This window comes from Camelus bactrianus, chromosome 36 (assembly GCF_048773025.1).
Source record: "Camelus bactrianus isolate YW-2024 breed Bactrian camel chromosome 36, ASM4877302v1, whole genome shotgun sequence".
NCBI lineage: Eukaryota > Metazoa > Chordata > Mammalia > Artiodactyla > Camelidae > Camelus > Camelus bactrianus.
The window spans coordinates 8968744-8995725 of record NC_133574.1 but is presented as its reverse complement, the minus strand read 5'-3'; the positions used below and the strand labels follow the sequence as shown (position 1 = coordinate 8995725).

At 34.9% G+C, this 26982-nt stretch overlaps 1 protein-coding gene and 1 pseudogene across 1 annotated transcript; both read left to right on the top strand.

The window, feature by feature from the left end:
• Positions 1-12013: 12013 nt before the first annotated feature.
• On the top strand, positions 12014-12945 carry LOC105071220 (olfactory receptor 5M10-like; annotated as a pseudogene).
• Positions 12946-22287: 9342 nt separating this feature from the next.
• On the top strand, positions 22288-23235 carry LOC141576128 (olfactory receptor 5M10-like). The gene has a single exon (XM_074358615.1). It carries the CDS (start codon positions 22288-22290, stop codon positions 23233-23235), a length of 948 nt encoding a protein of 315 aa, XP_074214716.1.
• Positions 23236-26982: the final 3747 nt, after the last annotated feature.

Below are 26982 nucleotides of genomic sequence, written 5' to 3'. Positions count from 1 at the left end.
CACTATTCCCCTCACATGAATGTCAGGAGTACCAAACAATACACAAGAAAGAGTGTTATCGGGTCTTATAGTAACATGGATACCACACCAATAGCAGGTGAATATTTTACTGACTTTGTGAATTGGAATATTTTGAGGGTAGTAATCTCAAAGTTAAAGTAATTTAAAATTTTATGTCTAGCCTTGTCAAAGTTTAGATAGTTTTCAATAAACATTTACCAAATTAACTTATCTACCTATAGCTTATTATTATAAGGCTGGGGGCTGTCAATCTTAGAGCAATGGGAAAAAAATACTTCTTTGATAGTATGGCATACTGAAGAAGGACTAAATAATGATTTGGAATCAGGTAAATGTCTATTTCCTATTTCTGTCCACCCCACTATCTACGGAAGACAAGAACAGAGAACACTAGTGTGCCACATGCTCCAGGTTAGACCACCTCATCCCTGAAAATCTTCTGAGAGACCACAAAGGAAGAGAAAACTCATCCTATCCACCCATAACAGTTCTCTGGTCTCCCTACAACTTCCTCTGTCAACTACTAACCATGGTTTCTCTCGAAGACATTCAAAGCTATCATGGCTGGCACCTTCCTCCCTGCTCCCTTTTATTCTAACTCATCCAGTATAATATCTATCCTTTAACTGCTTCTTATTCACCAATCTAAAAAAGAAAAAGGTGATATTTTGTCATTATTCATCAGTATTCCTATATCCACATTTCACTGATTGCCCATCTGAGATTCCATGGTCCATTATATAATGATTCATTCTCAATCACTTTCCATTCCATGGTTCTACATTTTCTTCATGTATGCATCTGATTGAATCCCAACCAGTTAAACTTAATCGTTAACTTCTCCGTGTCCTCCGCTTAAGCTACTTCGTGCAGTTAGAAAAAACCCTCAGTATTCCACTGTCTATTGCTGATCTTTGGGTGGGAGCCAGTGCTGGCTGGGGTTACCTGTGGGTGAGACAGGGTGGGAGCCAAGAAGGGTGCTAATACTGGATGGGGCTGCCTGCCAGCTGGGGTGGAAAAGAAGCTGGTTTGGAGAACCTGTCCATGGTAGAAGGCTTGAGTGAGCTGGTCCTCAGGAGTATGCTGGGGAAGGGTGTATGATGTTGGTTAGGCTGATGGACAGTGACAGAAACAGTCCTGCCAGCACTGGGCCAGCTAGGTGGAGGGAGAGAAAAAAAGTAGGTGCCCACTAGCACTTTCATTACTAGGGAAGGTTTCACTAGATCCCTGCCCCTCTGGCACATATTGTAAAATCAATCAATGGATCTTCTTCTCATGTGGCTCCAACACTTTTCAAGCTGCTGCCTCTGTACTGGGACTCAGTGGTGAGTTTGTTGCAAGCCCTTCAAGAGTGAAGTTTCAGTTTCCCACAGTCCTCTGGCTCTCCCAGAACTCACCCCCGCTGGTTTTCAAAGACAGATGTTATGGGAGCTCATCTTCCTAGTGCAGGTCCCCCAGGCTGGGGAGCCAGATGTAGGTCCCAGACCCCTCACCCCTCAGACTGGACCTTTGAGGTTGTGATGTCCCTCCTGCTTCTGGGTCTCCACACCAGAGTGTGGGTTCTGACCAGACCATGTCTCCGTTGCTCCCACCCATCTCCATGTGGCCTTTTCTCCATATCCTTAGTTGTAGACAATCTGCTCTGTTGGTCTTCAGGTCGTTCTCAGAGACAGGTGTTTTGCTGTGGTTGTAGTTTTGGTGTGTCTGTGGAAGGATGTGGGCTCAGCATCTTCCTACTCTGCCACCTTGATCCAGACTCCTCCCCACTCCCCCTCAACAACAACAATAACAAAACTATTAGTGGAAAAACCAGCATGTAATACAAATTGAAGATACACAGGTGAGAAAACAAAGTTTCTCACTTCATGAAACTTGTATTCAAACGAGGAAGACATCATTGTCTGTACTTAATTTGTGTGCACGTGTGCATAGTCATTTGTGTGTGTATGTGTGTGTGTGACATGGATATGAGTGGTGCTTTAAAGAAGTTAAAGCAGACAAGAGAATAGGGACTGGCTGTGTCAGAGATGAGCTCACTGTGGAAATGACATTTGAGTGAGGGTGAGTATCACATGAATGTCTGTGGAAGAGCCTTACACATAAAATTACAGTGAATACAAAGGCCCTGAGACAAGACCCTCTTTGGTTTATAAAAGGAATAATAAAGAAAGCTGATAAATAGGCCTTGGACTTTATTTTTTTCATATTGCATTGTAATAGCTGTTTTCCCCCCACCCCAGACTGAAAACTGCATGAAGAAATAAACAAGATTGACTTTGTTGGCTCCTCTATCAGTACCAAGGATGCTTCTGCTACATAAAAAAAATTCACTAAATATTTGTTGAATGAATTAATGAGTGTGATATGAATTATATTCTAATAGAAAGGAGTAGAGATTTTATTTTGAGTGCAATTCTGAAATTTAGAGGCAGGATTTAATCAATCCTGTACCATTTAATTCAATGTTGTGCACAGTGGAGGCTTGAGACTATAAAAGAGATTTTGTGTTTCTCTCAATGCCTAAGTTACTCCCCAGGGTATAAATGGTTCATTGGGGAGAATGTAGTTCAATTATCTGAGTGAAAAATAAATGAATGCCTTAATTTTGGATTAGCACATTTCAAGCTTCAGACTTTTTAGTGTTTTGTAGAGATGATTAAATCTCAAGAGCGTTGTCACAAACTTAATAGGCTGACCCTCTGCCTCAGATTCAGAAGCAGCATTGTTTCTACTCTTTCTGCTCATAGTTAATTAATTAACTATGCCTTAACTCTACCACAGCTGAATTTGTGATGCCACTTCCATTTTCATCAAAGCTGTGAACTTCACATTGTAAAGAAGAAAACTTGTATTCTTCCAAAACCCAAAAAATAAAACTAAACTAAACTAAACTAATAGACACCACTACTTCCAGGGAATATTTTTTAAGGACAAAAGGTAAGATGATTTAATTTACTTCAAAGTGTTGAGGTATAGAAAGTTTCCAGGAGGACTCAAAAAACATTCAAGTAATTAAGATTAAATATCTTAATTGCACTATGTTTGAAACACTGATTTTAATAGTATCAACTAAACTAACATGGATTTTTTTAGAAGAGAGAAATTTAGAATGACTAATAACAGATGATAATTTTTTCAAATATTCAACATGTGCATACACATACATATAAGTATATGTATACAAGCATATGTGTGTGAATATATGTATATGTGGTGTGTGTTTGTGTGTGTGTATAAAGCAGGGAAATTTAATTTTGTGCAGGGAGAGTGGCAAAGTACCTGGCATGTGTGCATGTAAGAGCAAATTATTTTATGCTTTTTATGCACCCATTGAGAAAATGACTGCAATTTTCAGCCTTTATCTACATATACCCAAACACATATGTATACACATACACATACATATAGGATCATATATATCATATAGGCTAATATTCCATTTATGTCACTTTATGTGTTTGTTACATATAAAATTTATACTTGTATATGTATGCATACAGTAGGGCTTTATAAAATGGCTGTAAATTTTTAAAAGTGATATTTTACAGGATAACATTTTAGCCAAGTTTAGGGATAGAAAGATCAGTCAGAAGACTGTTGTAGTTATGTAGGTGGAAGATGATGTTGGCTTGAGCCTTCACGATAGCAATGGAGGTGGTAGGAGGTAGTTGGATTCTTGATATAGATTTCTTGAAGGTAGAGACAATATAATTATCTTAGAGACTGGTTATGGAGTGTGTGAGAAAGAAAAAAGAATGATTTCTCTAGTATTTATTTGTTTATATTTAATTTTATCTGAACAAATATGAGTAGAGAGCTGTCACTGACTTGAGGCAGGGAATTCTATATTTGGAATACATTAAAGGAGGTCATGAGTAAATCAGATTTGGGTCATGTCGCGCCACTATTCAGTATTAATGTGGAGATACGAGTAAGCAACTGAATTGTAAGTTGAGTTTGGAAAAGAGGTCAGGGTTGAATATGTACATTCAGGAGTTGTAAGTATGTAGACAGAATTTAAAGTCATGATACTGAGTAAGATCACCAAGGTAGAGTGTAAGCAGGAAAGAGAAGAGGGTCATGATGTGAGTTCTGAGTGAGTCTAACCTTAAGGGTCAGAGAGAAGAAGAGGAATAAATGAAGACTGAGAAGGAACAACCATATCGTAAGAGGGACACTCAGAGTCTGGTGTCCTGGAAGATAAGAGAAGGAACTTTTTCAAGATGTAGTTAGCCATCACCTCTGCCCAATGTTATGGATAGATCAAAACGATGGCTGAGAATTGACCACTGGATTTGGCAACATAAAGACCCCCGATGACTTTGAAGAGATCAGTTTCTGTGGAGTGATGGGATGAAAGCCTGATTAAAGTGGGCTTAGGAGAAAACAGGAAAAGCAGAACTGGATACAGCAAGTCTATTCAACTGTATCATACATTTAATTGCAAGAGGAATGCAGAGGAATTGGACGACAGATAGTGAAGGTAGTATGATCAAGGAGGGAGGAGATAAAATTTGAGGGGTAGGTTAGGATATAGAAAAATATACTATCAAAGCCTTCACACACACACGAGCATAAATATTCATTTTTAAATAAAATAAGTTATTTTACTGTTTAGTTACATTGTTTTGTTGTTGTTGTTGTTTGGCAGTAAAAAAAAAAAAAGGTTTTTTCATGTTCTTAGGACATCTTGGAAATAATCTTACCTATAGCAAAGAACAAGTTGTTTGATTTCCCTGATATTTTTGTGTAATTTATTTCCTTGGTTTCTTATCTCAGCAAATGACTCACCCTTTTGGAGACAAAAGTATAAGCAACCATTCCACAGTGACTGAATTTATTCTCTGGGGATTCAGTAATCATCTAGACTTACAGTGTCTCCTTTTTAAGGTATTTCTAGTCATCTATATGATCACTGTTTTTGGAAATCTCGGCATGATCCTGTTAATCAAGATTGACTCGCATCTCCACATGCCCATGTACTTTTTCCTCAGCAATCTGTCCCTTGTTGACTTCTGTTATTCTTCTGTCATTGCCCCTAATATGCTAGTAAATTTCTGGACCGACAACTTAGTCATTTCATTCAATGAATGTGCCACTCAGTTCTTCTTTTTTGGTTCCTTTGCTGGCATTGAGGGCTTCCTGTTGACTGTGGTGGCCTATGACCATTATGTGGCCATCTGCAAGCCCTTTCTTTACACAGTCACTATGTCCCCCATCTTAATGTCATGCTGGTGTTGGCCACATATTTTGCAGGCTTTATAAATGCCGCCATTCACACTGGCCTTACCTCCCAACTGTCTTTCTGCCACTCAAATGTCATCAACCACTTTTTCTTGTGACATTCCACCCGTCCTGAAACTCTCTTGTTCTGACACACGTGTCCATGAAGTTCTCATTTTTCTTTTGCCAGTTTTAATGAACTGAGCTGCCTCCTGACTATTCTCATTTCTTATCTCTATATCCTCATGGCCATCTTGAGGATCCATTCAGTGAATGGGAGGTACAAAGCCTTCTCCACCTGTGCTTCCCACTTGATGGTGGTCACCATCTTTTTTGGCACAATCCTGTTCATGTATCTGCACCCCAGCTCCAGCTATGCGATGGACCAAGACAAAGTGGTGTCTGTGTTTCATACGGTGGTCATCCCCATGTTGAATCCTCTCATCTATAGTTTGAGAAACAAGGAAGTCAAAATTTCCTTAGGTAAAGTTTTTAAAACAACCTCTTTTTGCTTCTGTACTTAGAATCATCAAAGCATGGGATTTTAGGACTCAGAGATAACTTAGAAATGACCAGTCCTCTTCCATTCACCCTGGGTCCATTTCATTCTGTAGTGAGGCATTTTTTAATTTTTCTTTTCTTTTTTATTTTCTTGGGGAGGTAATTAGATTTATTTATTAATTTTTTAATCTCTGGAGGTACTGGGGATTGAACCCAAGACCTCGTGCATGCTGGGCAGGTGCTCTATCTCTGAGCTGTGACATACCCTAGTGAGGCTTTTTTCTGATAGCAGGGTTGGACCAAATGTCCCAGGCATCCTGAGGAATATGGTCACTCTGCATAAATCCCACTTATTCCACAGAGCCTATATGCTTGAAAATAACCAAATATCCCATTTCAACTCCCTGTTCAGAGGTATAAAACCCAGTACTGGCATACCTCAGAGATATTGTGGGTTTGGTTCAAGACTACTCCAATAAAGTGAATATCACAATAAAACAAATCACATTTTTTGTGGTTTCCCAATGCATGTTTAAGAGTTACATTTATACTATAGTCTATTAGGTGTGCAATAGCATTATGTCTTTAAAAAAATGTACATACCTTAGTTAAAAATACTTTATTTGGAAAAACTGCAAACCATCATCTGAGCCTTCAGCGAGTCATAATATTTTATTGCTGGAGGAAAATATTGCTTCCATGTTGATGACTGCTGACTGATAAGGACAGCAGCTGCTGAATATTAGGTGGTAATTTCTTAAAATGAGACAACAATGGAATTTGTCACATCATTTGATCCTTCCTTACACAAACAATTTCTCTGTAGCATGCAATCCTGTTCCATAGCATTTTATCCACAGTAGAGCTTCCTTCAAAATTGTAGTCAGTCCTCAAAAACTCTGCCACTGCTGTTTCAACTTAGTTCACATAGTATTCTAAATTCTTTGCTCTCATTTCAACAGTCTTCACAGCATCTTTACCAAGAGTAGATTTTTATCTCAAGAAACAACTTGCTTTGCTCATCCATGAGAAGCAGCTCCTCATCCGTTAAATTCTGATCATAAAGTTGTAACAACTCAGTCCCACCTTCAGGCTCTACTTCTAATTCCAGTTCTCTTGCTGTTTCCACCACATCTGCAGTTACTCCCCCACTGCAATCTTGAACCCCTCAGACTTGTGGATCCCTTGAAGGTTGGGATCCATGTTTTCCAAACTCCTGCTAGTGTTGATATTTTGACATCTTCCCAAGAATCACAAATGTTCTTAATGGCCTCCAGAATGGAGAATCCTTTCCAGAAGATTTTCAGTTTCCTTTGCCCAGATCCATCAGAGGAATCACTATCGATGGCAGCCATAACCTTACAAAATGTGTTTCTTAAACAGTAAGACATGAAAGTCAAAATGACTCCTTGGCAGAATGGACATTGTGTTAGCAGGCATTAAAAACACATTAGTCTTGTTGTACATCTCCATCAGAGTTCTTGAGTGACCAGGTGCAACATTGCTAAGTAATCATATTTTGAAAAAAAAAGTTTTTTCTCTGAACAGTAGATCACAGCAATGGGCTTAAAATAGTCAGAAACCACACTGTAAAGAGATGTGCTGCCCTCCAGGCTTTATTGTTTCATTTATAGAGCACAGGTAGAGTAGATTTTTTGTACTTCTTAAGGGCCCTACAACTTTTGGAATGGTGAATAAGCATTGACTTCAATTTTAAGTCACGAGCTATATTAATCTCTAACAAGGAAGTCAGCATGTCATTTGACACTTTTTGTTTTTTTAACATTTTTTATTGATTTATAATCATTTTACAATGTTGTGTCAAATTCCAGGGTAGAGCACAATTTTTCAGTTATACATGAACATATATATATTCATTGTCACATTTTTTTCTCTGTAAGCTACCATAAGATCTTGTGTATACTGTCATTTGACACTTTTAAGACAGAGACTTCTGTCTAACCACGAGAGTTCTAGCTGATATCTTCCAATATAAGGATATTTCATCTACATTGAAAATTTGTTTTTTAGTGTAGTCATCCTCATTAATTACTTTGGCTAGATCTTCTGGGTCTGGTGTTATTGTAGGGTTATTAACTAACTTAATTCCAATATTGTTTCTCAAGAAATGGGAAGCCCTAGTAGAGGGAAGGAGATGGGGAATACTGGTTAGTGTAGAAGTCGGAGCACACACAATATTGGTTAATTTTACTTATATGGGAACAGTTTGTGGTTCCCTGAAGCAATTATAGTAGCAATTTTTTGTTTCACAATATTTTCTGTGTTGCAATTAATGCTTTTTCTGTCCTTCCTAAGAAATTTTTGATTACCTCATGATTATAAAGACTTTCTTCTATTTTTCCTTTCCCAAGAGGACTTGTAGACTTAGTATTTATATTTAGTCTTATGATTCACATCAAATTAATATAGAAATATTTGATTATGGTGTGATATAGGGATTGAAGTCAATTTTTATATATAGATATCAATTTTTCCAATAATATTCCCCATTGAAATACATTTGTACTTTTGTTCTAAAATCCATTCACTATATATGAGTGGACATATTTCTGGATTTTCTATTCTGTATCATTAATCTGTTTGTTATCTTTGGATCTGCACATTGTTTTGAGTACTGTAGTTTCTTGTTAACTCTTAAAATTAGATAGTGTGAATTATTTAATAATGTTTCTTCTCTCTCATAATTGCTTTGGTGAATATAAATCTCTTTTATACCTCTATATATTTTACAATCAGTTTATCCATTAAAAAATAAGCCAATTGAAATGTAGACTGGACTGGCATTAAAACTATTGATCAATTTTGGAAAAAATGGCAACTTAAAAATATTAAATACTCTAAACCATGAAATATATTTCTCCATTATTTAGGTCTTCTTTAATTTATCTCTGCAGTGTTTTATAGTTAAGTACATAACTCTTCCAGGTTTTTAATATTCATTTTAAGTGGTTTATGCTTTTGTTGTTATTATAAGAGTTATTAATTTTTTCCAGTTGTGGTTGGTTTCTACATAATAATGTAAATAATCTATGTATATTGATCTTATAGTCATGTGACCTTCCGAAACATACTCTTAATTTTACTTTTGCATATTAAAAAATATTCGGATGTATAACATGATTTGATGTTAGTATATATTGCAAAATGGTCAGCACAATAAGTCTAGTTAGTATTTCTTTTACATATTTTAAAAGGAGACTCTATGTAAGCTCTCATGTGACCTGTGAATAACATGATTTTGTTTTCTCCTTTCCAATCAGTGCAACTTTATTATATAGATTAGAACTTCCAGTACAATGTTTAATCTGCTATAACTCAAAAAATATAGCCAATTAAATAATCACAAAAACACAAGTAACAAATTTACAATGGCAGTGGGATGTTTCCAACTATAAGGCTGCTGTGACATTTGTGTAGCTAAAGTCATTGTGTTCTTTTAGCAGACACACATCAATTAGTCACTGCAATTGAAGCAGAGTGATATTAAGGAAGGAATTCATGTCTTCAAGTATAATTTAAACACAATCATCTGAAGGCTTTCTATAAAATAAAATAAGAATGCATAAAACTCTTTTTTTGAGTTAGCATCATACATCTAGGTAAAGTCTGTGCCCTCTAATCTTATTCATCATGATATATATAAAAAAAAAAAACATCAAATTCTTGTTGTGGGTTTCTGATCAAGGGATCCCATACTGAAAAATATTGATACTTTGCCCTTCCAGATCTGAAATAGCAAATACACTACCTTTCGGCTACCCATTCAGTTACTGTCGAGTAGTCCTATCTCTTGTTCTAAAAAGCTTTTGTAAATGTTACGATTATTGTAATGGTATTATATTTTAAAGTATATCATAAAACACATACATAAGTACTTTAGGCAAAATTTTCCTTCAAACTAAAAGCTGACATTCTACTTAAAGATGGACCAAACCTTCAACTATGTTTTTGTAAAACAAGGACTCTCCACGTTAAGGGAACAGGAATCATGCACTTTACAATCCTATAATGAGCTCTAAAATCAAACAAAAAACTGTTATTTCATGGGAATCTTTAAGCAATAGATTTTATTCTTTAAATTGTATTATTTTATTTTTGCAAAGAATCAGGAAAGAGCACATCAAAGTTGAGATACAGAAGTCTTTCCATCTCAATTTAAAAAATACATGGTACTGCTCAAATTTTCTCTGATGTGATACGTTGGTAACAATCTACATTTTTGTATTGCTATACAGATTTATCTCACTGGCTGCTTTCTCACAGTGTAACCCATCATTTGGAGATCTAACATAATTAAAGATGCCTCTCTTGTCTTGGTGAGAGCACACTTTTAATTCCTGTGACTGTGTTGACTGGAATTAACAGTGCCTTGGAAGATACAGACTAGCATGGTCATCTCTTGATTCCTTATTCTCTAACAAACACAGTGCTATGGAATTGATACTGTCCAAATAATCTTCATTCCACTTTGAAACCTCCTCCTAAATCACCAGCTTTATGAATCATCAATTTTATGAATGATCTTGATACTCAGACCCATCTTTGTTTCCTAGAGTATTGATGAAATCAACTCATTAGGGCAGATTGATTCCAGGATAAGCCCATGATGCCACCCTCCAAATGAGCCTTCCCCCTGACTTCCTTCCTCCCATGGCTCACTTTTCTGTTCCTCACACACTGCTCCTCAAATCTTGCATCTCTTTTATGTTCTTACTTTTCACTCTTATTAGATGACTTTACCTCAGTGTTTATGGAGAAACACTGAAGCCTTCTGATGAGGATACTCTCATTTTTATATACTAAAAATATAAAACTTATCTACCCACATTCTCCTCCTCCCATATTCCATAAAACTGATGGCTGATTTCTCAATCTGTGTTAAAGATCTCAGGCACTAATACTGAACAGAATACACAGATGTTTGGCAGAGATTTTGGCTTCAAAGAAGAATCTGATGCCTCAATACATCAAAGGTTATATCCTTGAGAAATATAAACTACTTTAATTGGCTTTTTAAATTTATTGTAAAAATACTCTAGGGAATGTTCCTAAGAAATGTATTATAAATCTTCCCACCTTGTTTTTAGAAAATATAGTAAGTCAGCTTTGGCAGGCTCTTTTGATGTATATGTGAAAACTAAATAAAATAGCCTTAGGGTGAAATTATTAATGCACATTTTTTTCCAGTTATACCTTATTTTCTTAAAAAAAAAAAAAAAAAAAAACTAACAAACCGGAGACAGTGGATCCAGCTGCGATCTAAGTCCATGTTTAAACATTATCCTAATGTGCGTCCCTAAACAAATTTCTTTTATATGTTAGTTGCAAAAAATGGGGACAAAGAAAACTTCCACATTTTTCTTCAGATACTTGAATTGTTTATTTACTGTTCCATTTCTGCCTTCTCAGAGAGAACTTTGCTGAATGGCCATCTGAAAGCACCCCACCTTTATTTTTCTTCATAATATTTTCTTCTAACTGAAATTCTGTTGTGAATCCTTGGCTGTGTGTTTAGTATCTATTCCTTCCCCTACAATATATGCTTATGAGGCTGAGGAATTTCTTCACTGCTGTAACCTCGGAACTTAGAACAGAAAAAAAATCAATATTTGCAGTGTACATAAATAATGAGTGGGTGAATTTACCAAGCAGAGAGAACAATTCTTCATTCTGTACCTTCTTAGCCATATAGCAAGAGATAAATTTACTAAGTCAACATCCTGTGAATGCAATTAAGCCAGACAAATATGAGTTTCAAGTGAAAATGCTGTACTTAGTGTGTCTTCTATTTTGTATCTGAAACACTAGTCTATCAAAGCTGCAGGGAACCTAGAAATTCAGCTCCCTTCATTTGTCCACTTGAATGATGCAAATAATCTGCTGCTTTTCATATCTCATTTTTATTCCTTTGGCTTTCTTTTTCACAAAATTTGAAAAAATACCAAATATGAAGCTCTCCAAGAAGACAGGTAAAAATTGTACACACACAAACACACACACACACACACATACACACAATTAAGACAGAAAGAGTTTGGAAGTGTGTGAGATATATAGAGAGAATTAACATAGAGATGTAAAGTGAAAATAATTATGGAAACATTCTGATGCATTAGTTGAGAAGAGTAATTTTCCCAGAGATAAATAGATCAAAAGTAAATGATACAAGAATGGAATAAATGCAGAGTCTGGGTTAGACAGAATTCTTCATCTTTTTTGTCAATTCAGTTTTTCAAGGGACAAGAAAATGTCTTCCCCAAACCACACTCTGGTGACAGAAGTCATTCTCCTTGGACTCACAGACAACCCAGTGCTAGAGAAGATCCTGTTTGGGGTGTTTCTGGTGATCTACATAATCACGCTGGCAGGGAACCTGGGCATGATCGTGCTGATCAGGACCAACGCCCACCTCCAAACTCCCATATACTTCTTCCTCAGCCACCTGTCCTTTGTAGACATTTGCTATTCATCCAACATCACTCCAAATATGCTGTACAATTTCCTCTCAGACCAGAAGACCATCTTCTATGCCGGATGCTTCACACAGTGTCTGCTCTTCATTGCCCTGGTGATCACAGAGCTTTATATCCTTGCTTCAATGGCGTTGGATCTCTATGTGGCCATTTGCAACCATTTACATTACAGCAGCAGGATGTCCAAGAGCATCTGCCTCTCTCTAGTCACTGTCCATTACTCTTGTGGCTTCCTTCATGTGGTCTCTCAGGCACTGCTGACTTTCCACCTGTCCTTCTGAGGCTCCCGTGAAATCAACCATTTCTACTGTGCTGACCCTCCTCTCATGATGCTGGCCTGCTCTGACACCTGAGTCAAGAAGACGGCAATGTTTGCAGTTGCTGGTTTTACCCTCTGCAGCTCTCTCCTCATCATTCTCCAGTCCTATGTTTTCATCATGGCCAGCATCCTGAGGATCAGCTTTACAGAAGGCAGGCACAAAGCCTTTTCTACTTGTGGTTCCCACCTGATAACAGTCACTATATTTTATGGAACCTTTTTTTGCATATACTTAAAGTCCCCATCTGAGAAGTCTGTCAAGTAGTCCAAAATAATTGCAGTATTTATAGTTTTTTTAGTCCAATACTGAACCCGTTGGTCTACAGTATGAGGAACGGGGATGTTATCCAAGCCTTACAGCAGATGATTAAGAGAAATCTTTCATAAAATAGCAGTTTAAGGATCTGCTCATTTGAAATGACTGTCTGTGGCAACTTAGTGTTTAGAACCTAGAAATGAGTAACATTGGATTCTGTCTGTGATAGAGTTCCCAGTTTCAATTTTTGAGGATCAACATCATTTAGTGTGGGACATTCCTTTAACTTATAACAAACTTCCTTTTGGCTAAGCAAAGAATTGTGTCTTATTCTTAGCAATCAGAATGTTCTCATATCAAGATTTATAATCCTCTTTCAAAATGTGTTTTAAAATCACTGCAAAGTACTTATACATTTTGCTAATTACTTACAGTTTGTGTAAATAATTATGTGCTTTCTTTTATTTTATAGTTCTGAGAACCACTGTGACTTTCAGGACTCAGATTTAAACTCAATTTTGGCCACTGTCTTAATCAAAATGCTTGATCTATTTGTGGTCTCTCCTTTTTATATATATATATATTTGCATTTTTTTAAATTGAAGTATAGTCAGTTTACAATGTTGTGTCAGTTTCTGGTGTACAGCATAATATTTTAGTCACATATGAACATGCATATATTCATTTTCATATTCTCTTTCACCATAAGTTACTACAAGATATTGAACAGAGTTCCCTGTGCTATACAGTATGGACTTGTTGTTTATCCGATTTTGTGAGAATCCTCCTGTATTTTAAAGTGAGAGACACTGCCAGAGTTCAGCAGGTGTTTTGTGTGATTCAGTGGATTTGTAGATGTAATTCTTGGAGTATTTGTGGGAGAGGCTGAGCTGTGAGTCTCTCTACTCTGCCATCTTGACATCTCCCCTCCTTCTTTTTTTAAATATTCTATTTATTTATATCTATTTGTGATTTAAATTTTTTTTTCATTTTTAAGTCTTTGGGTGAAACCAGCCTCATAAATTCTTCAGAGATAGGATAGAACATAAATCAACAGATTTAAAAATAATCATAAGTAATACTCAATTATAGTTTAGTGCTCACTTTTACATCACTGCAAGTTTAATCCTCCCAAAGAAATTAGTGAGAAGATTATTGTCTCCATTTACAGCATTTGGAATCCTAGGCAGAGAGATTAAATGACTTACCCAAAGTCACTCAGCCACTTAGTAGTACAGAGGCTTGATTCCCAAATTTTGGGAATCCCTTGATTCCAAATTTTCTCTCTTTCCAATTCACACTGCAGTGATTTAACCCCTTAACACTCTGCAAATGCTGGGATGATAAACTGATGAGGTTGTTGCTATATGTGTTCATGGTGATCATGACGAGAGGATATGACTAGTAACCCCTAATGTGGGTTTCCTCTGACATTTCAGGTAAACATGATCATCTGTCATCATTATAGTAGAGTTGTCTCACTGTTTCATGTAAAGCAGGCAATTTTGATATTTGGAAAATCTATCTAGACTGTATTTTATGAATATGTTTTCCAGATTATAAAAGCACACATGTTTATTATAAATAACTAGACAATACAAAGAGATGTGAAAAAATAACTTGTATGAGTGTTATGTCTTAAACCAAAGGATTATTTATGTTTGTGTTTTTTTATATTTCTTCTCAATATTTTTATACACATATATTATTATAATTGATAAAATAAAATTGTAATCATGTGCTGTATACAAATTTGAACATTGATTTTTACTTGATAGTATAAGGTTTATGTTTCAAACAGACTATTTTTGTGAACAACATTTTAATGCCATTAATATTAATAGTTAAATCATACTTAATTACAAAAATAATACATATTGATTATAAAAAACAAAGAAATACTGAAAATATATAAAAATGTGTAACTTTTCCCTTGACATTTTAACCTATTTCTTCCTGCTCTCTTTGAAGCAACCCTTTATTTTCCCACCAATTTGTGATGTTACCTTTCATTGTACCCTAAATGAATCCATTTCTGTTAATTTTTTTTACCAGTTTGTTTATGTATTTTAAGCCAAATTCTTATCACTAATGTAGATTTAAAATATGTTTTAATTTCTGATAGAGAAATTCCATCTTTATTATTTTTGCTTCCAAATTCATCTTAGGAGAACACAAATCAGATATTTATAGCTATTCAATATATTTACCTAAGATATTATGCATATGAGAGTTCAATTTAGAAAGTATATGCACATATAAACATGAAACTCCAATCTAGCTTTCCACAGATTACATATCTATTATAGATTATTTGAAAAATATGGAGAAATATCTTAGTAATATTGTTCTAGTTTGGTCCCCAAGTCTGATGGGAGATGTATGCAGTGGAGCCCACAGAGATGGGATAGAAGGTGTAGGAGAGTTAAGTTTTTTTGGCTGGAAAAGTGACCCACAGTCAAGGAGAAAAGCATTTAACCTGTGCACATTAATGCTGTGTATTTATTAACTTTTTACACAGTTATTTTTGCACTTTACCTTTTATTAGACTTCCATTATGCAACATTATTTTTCCACAAAGGTGTATAAATGTAGACTCTTACCCCTAACTATGTTGTCCTTTGCCAGGACTTGTCGTCCAAATACACATATTCCTCCACTGTGAGTAATTTCAAATCACTGAGAAAAATTCTATATTGATCCAAGTTAAAATATGTCTTAAGTTTTTAAATAATCAGAAGGAAATATTTCTGAGCATCACTGCAGTGGAGAAATTCACAGTGGAAAAATCAGTCAAATTTGATGGTAAAAGAGACAGCTAATAGTTTGGTGAAGTATTTGCCCCAGATAAAGTAAAGTAGTAAACTTATTAATGTATGATAAGCTCATAGAAATCATATGAAGTACAAAAAACGTTATCATATAAATTAATGTTGAAAGCTAAATATAAAAAAATTAATAAAAACCCCAAATGCTGAAATTAATGAGAAAAATTGTTAGTAATCACAAATATGAAATTACATACTGTTTTGTGTATCTATATTTAAGAGAGTTCAAAATGACTGGCACTATATACTTTGTGTCAGGAAAAATAATAATATACAGTTTTTCTGGAGATCAATTTAATGTTGTTTTCAGAAGTCTTAAAAACATTCTATACTTTTACTTTGTAAGTCCTATTTTAAAAATTTTACTTTGTAAGCCCTATTTTTTAAAAAACGTGTTGCAGGCATACAAAGAAATGTAGGTAAAATTTTCATAGTAATATTTGTTTTATAGCTGAGAAGAAGGAAAGAAGTGATGTATTAATACAGGCAGCCCTTACTTGGCACGATCTCCTGCAACTGAAATTGGTGGAACTTGGAAATGTCTTTGCTTTGTGTGGATCTGCATGAACACAATACTGTGCAAAGTGGGGTCTTCCTGCATTCAGTACAGTTAGGCATAGACATATGCAAATAGAACTGAGGTTGGCTGTATGTAACTAGAAACCCTGGAAAGCTGTGTTGCCTGTGATCATAGAGGAAAGTTTGAATATTATGTGACAGATTTTGCATTAGAATGTATATAGACAGTAAAATGAAGAAGATCCCAGTTAAGGGAAGGGAAAATCACTTTGCATAGCTGTTTATGGAAAAAGAAGTGTTTGATAGCTTTGTAATATATGAGAATTAAGGAAACATAAAACTTGTTTTTTATATCCATGTACCGATTTTCCATGATAAACAATTCTTTCTTAGATAGGCAAGAAAACAAGCAAACAAAAACTTACGTATTTTCAATTCATCCAGATCCCAAGATGCAAAGTTGAAGGGTCTTTATTTATTATTAGAATTTAAATATAAAAGTAGGAAAAAGCAGAGGTTCAAAACCTGTTCTATGAAAGTGTTGAACCAAATGGTCATCCAGGTGTCTTCTAATTCAAGCTTCTATTATTTTCCCCCTTAAAACTGTTGTGCTTCTGAATAGGTTGAATTTCTTCAGTTGTAAACAAAGCTATAAATTTATATTTGTTATGTAGGCGATGGGGCAAGTAAATCATTCTCTATCCATAGTGTTTTAATCTGGAAAACAAAATTTTTCTTTCATTCAGAAGTTTACTTCTCAAGAGAAAATTCATCCAAAAAGGTTTTTTTCCCATCTCCTCAAGCTTAAACATCATTGTCAGTTTCCTAGCATACGATGACATCGAGATGAAGTGACACACATTAAAGCTGATTTCCAATAAATGATGTCGATGGATCAATGTTTTCTGTGTTGAATTTATATCTGCTTATATATTCACACATGTACACAATGAAATGAACACTCTCAACAGAATGAGTTTCACTGAGGATGTAGGAAAATTTGAGTACTCTCAACTGTTGGTAATTTCACACATCACTACATCCAAAAAGAAAGAAATATAAGGAGAAGTAAAAATAAAACTTTAGAAATCTGCCTTAACATAGTTTATGATCAGAAATAATAACTTATATGCTAAAGATTTTCTTAAGGAAGGAAAAAATAAAAAACTCCCTAAATTTTAAAAGGAGGTAATGTCATAAAATGTCACATATCAATGTCAAGTCATATTATGCTCTTCAATAAAACCAGTTTCAAAGAATATCTGGCAATCTGGAACATGCGTATGCTGCTATTTATTTGTAAAACACTAAAACCTAATCTTCATGTGTACTTGAGCAGCAGCTAAGTCAAAACTCTTTGTGGGAAGATAAGAAATGAAAGGTAATATGTAAAGTATAAGAACAGTTACTAATGCTGTAGGGACAGATGATATAAAACACTTCTCTAAAAAAGGAAAATTCTAAATCACAAGTGGGTATCCTTTATTGAGAAAGGAATCTGTTTTGGTTGAAAGAAACCAATGAAATAAATTGTGGAATCATTAAAAAATATACACTATCAAGTTCTTTGTTGAAATAATGAAACATATATAGTTTTATATTCCAGAGAAACAGACTAAGAAATGTACCAAAAGTGCAGTAAAAAAAATGATCAAAATTTGAGATTTGAGTTTCTTTTGAGAAAATAATCAGTTTCCAGGAAAGGGACTATGTATACATCCTATGAAAGTAAATCATTTTCATATTCATAAAATACATTGCAGTACACTTGACTTTGCTGGTAAGGGTTTCTCAGCCAGGCTTAAATGTTGCTGACCTAGGAAGTGAAAGGAAGAAACTTTATGCTAACTAATCTACCAGAATAAGTTCTTGAATGAGACTAAAACAATGACTTTGCTTAAGCATTAATAGCTCATTTCTGATGCTGTGCTTCCATCAACTGTCATTTCCAAACAATTTTCTCTTTCATTGTTTCAGTTAGACTCACCTGATCCCAAACTCTGCAAATATATATATTGTATGACTGTTATCCCAGAGAATTACATTCAGGCAGACCTACAAGGTGTTGCAGAAAAATGTGTTACAGCTCGGTTTTATAGCTCAGTTGTGACAGCATCCTGGATCCGGGTGAGAAACCAAGCAGCACTCGGAGAGTTGGAGAACTCAGGTTTATTATACCATCAAGCCCAAAGGTTAACACTTAAGCTCTGGACCTTGTCTGTAGGTTTACACAGGCCTTTTATAGGCTGCCAGTTTTACACTTTGCAACATCATATGCAAATAAAGTACAACAGAAGTTGACCAACCAGGAACAAGCTTTGTAGAAATAGACCAATCAGGAGTGAGCTCCATGCAAATGAAGTACTACAAATGGACCAATCAGAAGTGAGAGTAATAACCAATCAGAAGTGAGAATAATAACCAATCAGGAGTGAAGGAAAGTGAGCTCAGGGAACCAATAGAATTCTAGGTGTAAGTTATCCACATTAGAGTCAAAAAGTGAGATAGAGCCTCTGGGCCAGGGAACCGGATGGTGCTAAGAAGAGAGCAGCGGCCCTGCCCAGGGGTCCTACTAGTCTTTTTATGGGGCTTCCCACCTCAAAGGGATAATTTTTTATTGTTTTTGAGACTTTTTTTTTTCCAATTGGGAGCCTGTTGAAATAGAATTTTTCTCCATTATACCAAGGTTTCTCATAAATATTCTTCTTAAAGCCTGTTTCACATCCTTGTTCCTAAGGCTATGGAGAAATGGATTCAGCCTGGGACCCACAAAAATACAAATTCTACCACACTTTTTACTTGTTCAACAAATAGCTCATTTAGTGGTCTTGGATACATGCTTCTATAAAACACACTGACAGCTGTCAGGTGGGAGCCGCAGGTGGAGAAGACTTTGCTCTGCCTTTCATTGGAATAAACCTTCATAATGGTGATAAAAATGAAATGTAAGAGATGAGTATGATAAGGAGGGAACCTGTGAGGTTAATCCCTGTGGACACAAACAGGGCAGTTTGCTTCATTCAGTGTCAGAACACGTTAACGAGAGGGCTGGTCAGCACAGTAGAAATGGTTGATGGCGTTGGGCTCACAAAAAGACAAGCAAGAGGTCAGTATCACCTTCACTGTGGCCACCATGGACCCCCAGAGGTAGGGGAGAGTGACCAGGCAAATGCAAAATGGCCTGGACATTCTGCTGTCCATGCAGATGATCATGGGCTGACCATATCCATGGCACTGAGCAGTTAAGACTTGGTGAGGAGCAGAGTCGTGAATGTTCAGAAAGAAGTCTCCTAAGTATTTCTTTTGCCCACTCCAATTTGCTACTTACAACTCCTCATCTAAGCCCTTTTCTCCCCCTCCCTCTCACTTCCCCTTCCCCTTCTTCTTCTCCTTCTTCGTCTCCTCCTCCTCCTCTGTCTTCCCCTCCTCCTCCTCTCCTCCTCCTCCCCCTCCCCCTTTTTTCCCTCCTCCTCCTCAATCTTCTTCCAGGCTTTCTTGATACTGGAAACAAGTAAATGAGTGGAGATCAGAGATAAGCCAGCTAGCTTTTTTGAATTCCATTCTTGATGTAATTGTTTAAAAAAACCAAAAAACTGTTCAGGTGAAGAATCGGCTTGGAGAAAACCTGAGATCTCAATGCTTAGCTTCTGACTTGCTTTAACATAGCTAGGAAGACTCCTGATAGCATTGTGCCTCTGTTGTTTTGTATTAAGAGTATTTCAGTATTAAACATCCGGTGAATAATTGGATCTGCTTGACTTCGATGAAAGTAAAACTTACCTTTAAATCAATTTCGGTGAGGTAAATTTACTTAGAATAAAATGTAGAAATGTTTAATGCAGTTGGACAACTGTGCACAGCCATGCAATCATAAATCAAGTTTTCAAGGCAGCTACACAGGTAGGGAGAGGGCGTGGGAATAGGGTGCAAAAAAAAAAACCCACAAAACTCATTCTTAGTGAGATTCTGATATTTTTAGTTGAATATATACTCGTAGGATTTTTTTCAAGCCTTCAGTTACTATTCAGAATTCTGAAAAGTTAACTTTGACAAGTTTTGCCAGTGTTTTCGTGGAAGAGCAAATTTTGGGAGGCCATCACACTTCATTCAGAAGTTAACTCCTTCTAATACAATGGTTTTGAGATTCATTTAAGTTATATTAGTGCTTTGTTCATTTTTTATTTCTGTGTAGTGTTCCATTATATGGGTGTATCAGAATTTGTTTATCTATATAGCTTCCAACATGTGAGTTTCTTTGTGGATATATGTATTCTTTGTTCTTTGATAAACTCCTAATACTTTCTGGGTCATAGTTGTATAAGGGACTAAAACACTTTAAGTAATTTTAGAAGAAGAAACTAGTTTTCCAAAGAAGCTGAATTATTTTACACTTCATCAAGTGATGTACTATGACAGTTAATTTAAATTGTCATTGTCAATAGTTTGGCAATTTTTTAATTTTTTAATTGATGGGGTTGTGAAGTGGTATGTCTAGGTAGTTATAATTTATATTTTCTTGACAATTATAAATATTGAAATTCTTTTCATATGGTTATTGGATATTCATATTTTCTTTTATGAAGTATCTCTTCACATCTTAGACTTGTTAAAAATTAGCCTGGTTGTATTTTGATCAGTGAACAGTGGAGGGTCTTTATGTATTCTGAATAGAAATCCTTGTTAAAATTACTGAATATGAGTATTTTTCCCTAATCTGTGGCTTTCCTAGACTTTCTGCTCCTCAAATCTCTTTCATACTTCATGTTTCTACTTCTCAATTTCATCAGGTGACCTCATCTTAGTGTTCATAAACAAAGCTTTTGGTTGGAATTCCCTCGTCCTTTCTATAACCTAAAAACTAAACTTCTCGGCTCACATTTTCTTCATCCCATGGTACTAAAATTAATGGCTAATTTCTCTGTCTGTGCCAAATATTTCACACATAGTATGAAGCACTGTAAATAGATGTTATGCAGTGATTTTGGCCTCAAAGGAGAGTCTAGCTCCCAAAGAATCAAATTATCATTACGCTTTTGAGAATCAAAGACAATTTTAATTGTTTTCTAGGATGATTTTTAGAATAGTCTAGGGAATATACTTAGGAAATACATTATAAATCTTCCCACATTGTTTTTTTCAAAATATAGTAGGTCCACTTTTACAGGTAGGTAATTTCATACATTTGTTCACTAAATATATGTTTTGTTCTTATGTGTGGAGTTTAATATTTCACCATGTGGAAAACTTGCATCTAAAAGCACCTCACCTGTATTTTTCTTCATTGTACTTACTTCTAACAGATGTCATGTGATATATCTGTATCTGTGTGTTTAATCTATTCCTTCTCCTACAATATATGCTCCATGAGGTTGGGGGATTTGTTCATTGCTGTAACACCAGACACTAAAACAGGAAAAAAAATTCAATCTCTGCAGCGTAAAAGAATAAATGAGTGTGTGAATTCACAAAGAGCAGAGAGAAAAATTCTTCATTCTGAAACTTTTTAGCCATATGTTGAGATAAATTTCACCAATTCAACATCCTTTGAATGAAATCAAGCCAGACAGCAATGCGGTTCAGGTGAAAATGCTGTACTGAACATGAATCTTCTGTTTTGTATCTGAACAATAGGCTATCAGAGCTGCTGGGATCCTAGAAACCCAAACTCCTTCATTTGTCCATTTGAGTGATGCTAATGTCCTGATGCTTTTTATAACTGATTTTCATTCCTTTGGCTTTTTTTTCCCACAAAGTTTGAAAAAATATCGAATGTGAAGTTCTCCAAGAAGACAGGTATAAATGTATGAATATATGTATTAAAATACACAATATTTTTAGAGTATATCCATATATAGTATAATTGTATATTAATAATGAATTAATCCTATATGTATATACACAGGGGAGAGAAAGAGAGCTTGAGCTATAGAGAAGATAGCGATAAGCCAGATATACAGGAAAAATGTTTGTGTAGAAATTTTGATGTATTTATTGAAAGAAAAGCATGATTTCTCCATAGATTAATAGGTCAGTGAGTAAACATAAAAGGGATGGAATAAATGCAGAAACTGGATCAGACAAAACTCCTCACATTCTTTGTCACTTCCAGTTTTCAAGGCACAAAAAATGTCTTCCCCAAACCACACTCTGGTGACAGAATTCATTCTCCTGGGACTCACAGACAACCCAGTGTTAGAGAACATACTGTTTGGGGTGTTTCTGGTGATATATGTAATCACACTGGCAGGGAACCTGGGCATGATGTTGCTGATCAGGACCAATGCCCACCTCCAAACCCCCATGTATTTCTTCCTCAGCCACCTGTCCTTTGTAGACATTTGCTATTCATCCAACATCACTCCAAATATGCTGTACAATTTCCTCTCAGACCAGAAGACCATCTCCTATCCTGGATGCTTCACACAGTGTCTGCTCTTCATTGCCCTGGTGATCACAGAGCTTTATATCCTTGCTTCAATGGCGTTGGATCGCTATGTGGCCATTTGCAGCCCTTTACATTACAGCAGCAGGATGTCCAAGAGCATCTGCCTCTCTCTAGTCACTGTCCCTTATTCTTGTGGCTTCCTTCATGGGCTCTCTCAGGCACTGCTGACTTTCCACCTGTCCTTCTGTGGCTCCCATGAAATCAACCATTTCTACTGTGCTGACCCTCCTCTCATGATGCTGGCCTGCTCTGACACCCGAGTCAAGAAGATGGCAATGTTTGCAGTTGCTGGTTTTACCCTCTGCAGCTCTCTCCTCATCATTCTCCTGTCCTATGTTTTCATCATGGTCAGCATCTTGAGGATCAGCTCTACAGAAGGCAGGCACAAGGCCTTTTCTACTTGTGGTTCCCACCTGACAACAGTCACTATATTTTATGGAACCCTCTTTTGCATGTACTTAAGGCTCCCATCTGAGAAGTCTGTAGAGCAGTCCAAAATAATTGCAGTCTTCTATACTTTTTTGAGTCCAATGCTGAACCCGTTGATCTACAGTTTACGGAATAAGCACGTGATCTATGCCATGAAGCAAATGGTTAAGGGAAATCCCTTTCACAGAACTGCACTTTAGCCATCTGTTTGTAAATACTAAGTGTCTGTAAGAACATAGTGATTCCCTCCAAAAGGAAACCTAGTCCTTTATAGTCATAATTTGTCTTCATAAAATCTCCTCAAAATTAATACCTTCAAGACAAATTATTTTAATACAAACTTTAATGTTGAAATGAAAATATAGTTTCTTTATTGGAGAACCTCTGAAAATAAATTGAGTAATATTCAATAATTCCATATAACAATTTAACATCTTTACATATTTGAGTGTAAATATTATAATTAACTCATTGTGATGGTAACATTAGAAATTCATCTCATTTGAATTTAATGGTCTGCAGAATTACCGTGAGGTTCTAAACTGAGTTTTGTTTTACACTTCATTTTTTAGAAATGTTATGAGCTAATTTCTTCTTCAATCTGTGATATAGAACAATGGCTCCAGTGCCTAATTAATCTCTGGATTCATCTTGGGGAAATTTTAAATATATGGATCTCCCAATGCTTTAAACTTTAATTTAATTTTCCCCCCAACTCACATCATAGATATACTGAGAAACTTTTTGTCCATTTGTAAATACTGGGTTATGCTCCTCCATATTGAAAATAAAAATTGTCAATGTCTCCATGAGTTTCCAGGGATATGGATCCAATTCAGTCATCAAAAAGTACAATGGTATTCTCGTTGTACTTTTCATGTAGTAGCGCTGACTCAGGTCTACTTTATCAAGAGTTAATAGAGTCTATCAATTGACCTGTAGATAGAAAAAATGCCTTGAAACAATATACAGATGAATAAGTGTCTACCCATCTCTCTGGAAGAGAACACCCAATGTTTACTTTGGTTTATAAATCTATCTGTGAAACATTATTTTTTAGATAAGATTATTGTAGTCATTCTCAAATTTTCAATTGAGAAAATCAATAGTATAGAAGTGTATATAAAGAGATATGTGAATCATTCACATTGTTCGTGCATTAGTGGTCAACCAGATGATTGCAAATTGAAAAACCAATTTAACTTTCTTTAAACTGCTTTAAATGTTTGTATTCTAATATCGTGTACTCTGTTTTTAACTAAGACCACAGTACTAAGTGCTTATATGAACCAATGTCTAAATTTACTATAATGTGTTCAAATTAATTTCCAAAAAATCATCCAGATGACCTGCAGTTTTAGAAACCTGAACTTCATTCTTAAGTCTCAGTTGATTGAATAGACTGATTCTATTGAATATTTTCATTATAGATAAATAAATATGGGGACAGATGTGAGAAAGTAGCATTTACCAATGGTATGTCCCAAACCAAAGGAAAATTCCTATATGTATTTGTTATATTTTTTCAATAAATTGATACTCTTATATACTCTTATAATTAATAAGACACAGTTGGAATATTATGCCACATACAAATTTGAATATTGATTTTTACTTGATAATATAATGTTTGTTTTTTCATACAGACTAAATTTTAGTGAACATAATTTTTAATGTAGTGTAATACATAATATCAAATCATACTTAAACTTAATTATAAAAATATTACATATCTGTTGTAGAAAATAAAATTGAAAATACTGAAAGCTATTTCAATTTTGGAATAAAATGTAGTTTCAATTTTGAATAAAAGCACAATTTATTTGTAATCTCTTATTAAAAGAGAGCTTCTCTCTGCATTTGATGTATTTTTTGTTTATTTCAGAAACCATTATTCTATCATATTTATCCTGTTTGTTTTTACGATTGTCTCATATATCTATGTATATATCCTTCTGATTTTTCCTTTAGGATAGATTCCTAAATGTGGAAATGCTGACTTAAGTGCTAAATTTTTCTGTGGGTAAATTTTTCTCCAGAAGGCATCAACCATGTACACTTATGACTAGTAATGTTTGAGAGTAAACATTTCACTGTACCTTTCTTTTTCCTTTTTTTTTTTAATTGAAGTATAATTGATTTACAGTATTATTTAGTTTCAGGTGTACAACAGAGTGATTCAATGTTTTTATGGATTATACTCTATTTAAAGTTATTGTATATGAGTTCATTAGTGTCTCCTTTTTTTTCTTTTTTTAAATTACAGATATGAGTGATATAATACGGTATTTTCTTTCTCTTTCTGGCTTACTTCACTTAGAATGATGATCTCCAGTTCCATCCATGTTGCTTCAAATGGTGTTATTTTATTCTTTTTTTATGGCTGAGTAGTATACAAAATGGAAACAGACATAGTAAACAATCTTATGTTTACTGTGGGAAAAGAGGATGGGAGAGGATAAATTTGGGAGTTTGAGATTTGTAAATATTAACTACTATATATAAAAATAGATAAAGAAACAAGTTTCTTCTTTACAGCACAGGAAACTATAGTCAATATCTTGTAATAACTTTTAGTAAAAAAGAATATGAAAATGAATATATGTATGTATATGTATGACTGGGACATTATGCTGTACACCAGAGATTGACACATTATAATTTGAATATACTTTAATTAAAAAAAAAGAAAAAAAGAAAGTGATAGCAAAATCTCCACCTTACTCCTTGTGCTGTACAATGTTTTACTGCAACTTACTTATTTTATGCATAGTAGTTTGTACCTCTGATCTCATAGCCCTGTCTTGCTCCTTCCCCTGTCCTTTCCCCATTGGTAGCCACTAATTTGCCTTCAGAATCCCTCTGCTTTGTCACATTCATTCATTGTAATTTTATTAATGTTAGAAAATAGTAGTTAAGATTATTAGCTTCTCTGTTGTCTCAACTGAAATTCTTAGGAAAGGAATTTTTAAAATGGAACAGAAGAATTCAATATATATATATATTTAACCAGTAAAGGACATACATTAGTTAAATATTTTCACAGCCATATTTTACAGAAGTATCTTGAATATTTGAGATACAATGTTGTTGTATGTTGTAATATTACATATAAAATTTTTCTCACATTTTAACCCATTTCCCACTGCTGTTTGTTAAGCAATGCTTTATTTTCCCACAATTTATGATTCTATCTTCTCTGTACAATGAATGAATCTTTTTATTTCTTCTTTGACCAATCTATAAGTATTTTAAGTTAAATTCTTGTAATTTATGTGGATTTAAAACACACTTTAATTCCTAGTAGAGAAATTCCATATTCATTATTTTTCCCTTTCAAATTTATCTCAGGAGAATACAAAGCAGATATTGCTAGCTATCCAATATTTTCAACCCAGAAATTATGTATATAGTGGTTCAATTTATGAGCTATATGCATACATATACATAAAAACAAACAATTGAATATCACCATACACATGATAAATATTTACTGTAAATTACTGGAAAATGTTCAAACATATTTTGTTATTTGTAATATTGCTATAGACCTACTGCATAGCACAGGGAACTGTATTCAATTTCTTATAATAACATATAATGGAAGAACATCTGAAAAGAAAATGTACATGCATAACTGAATCACTTTGCTGTAGACCTGAAACTAACATTGTAAATTAACTACATGTCAATAAAAATTTTCAAAAATTAAAATAGTAGTATCGCTATAGTTCAGTCCCCAGATACAAAGAGCAGATGTATGGAATGGGGGCTTCAGGGAGAGCAGCTTAGGGATGAAATGTACAGGTGACTTAATTTTTTTTTGCCAGAAAGGTCGTGGCCTATAAATGAGGAGGAAATCATGTAACCTAGGGACATTAATGCTGTTTAATTATCAACATTTCTAAAAACATATTTTTGCACCATCCCGGTGTCCATAATGTAAC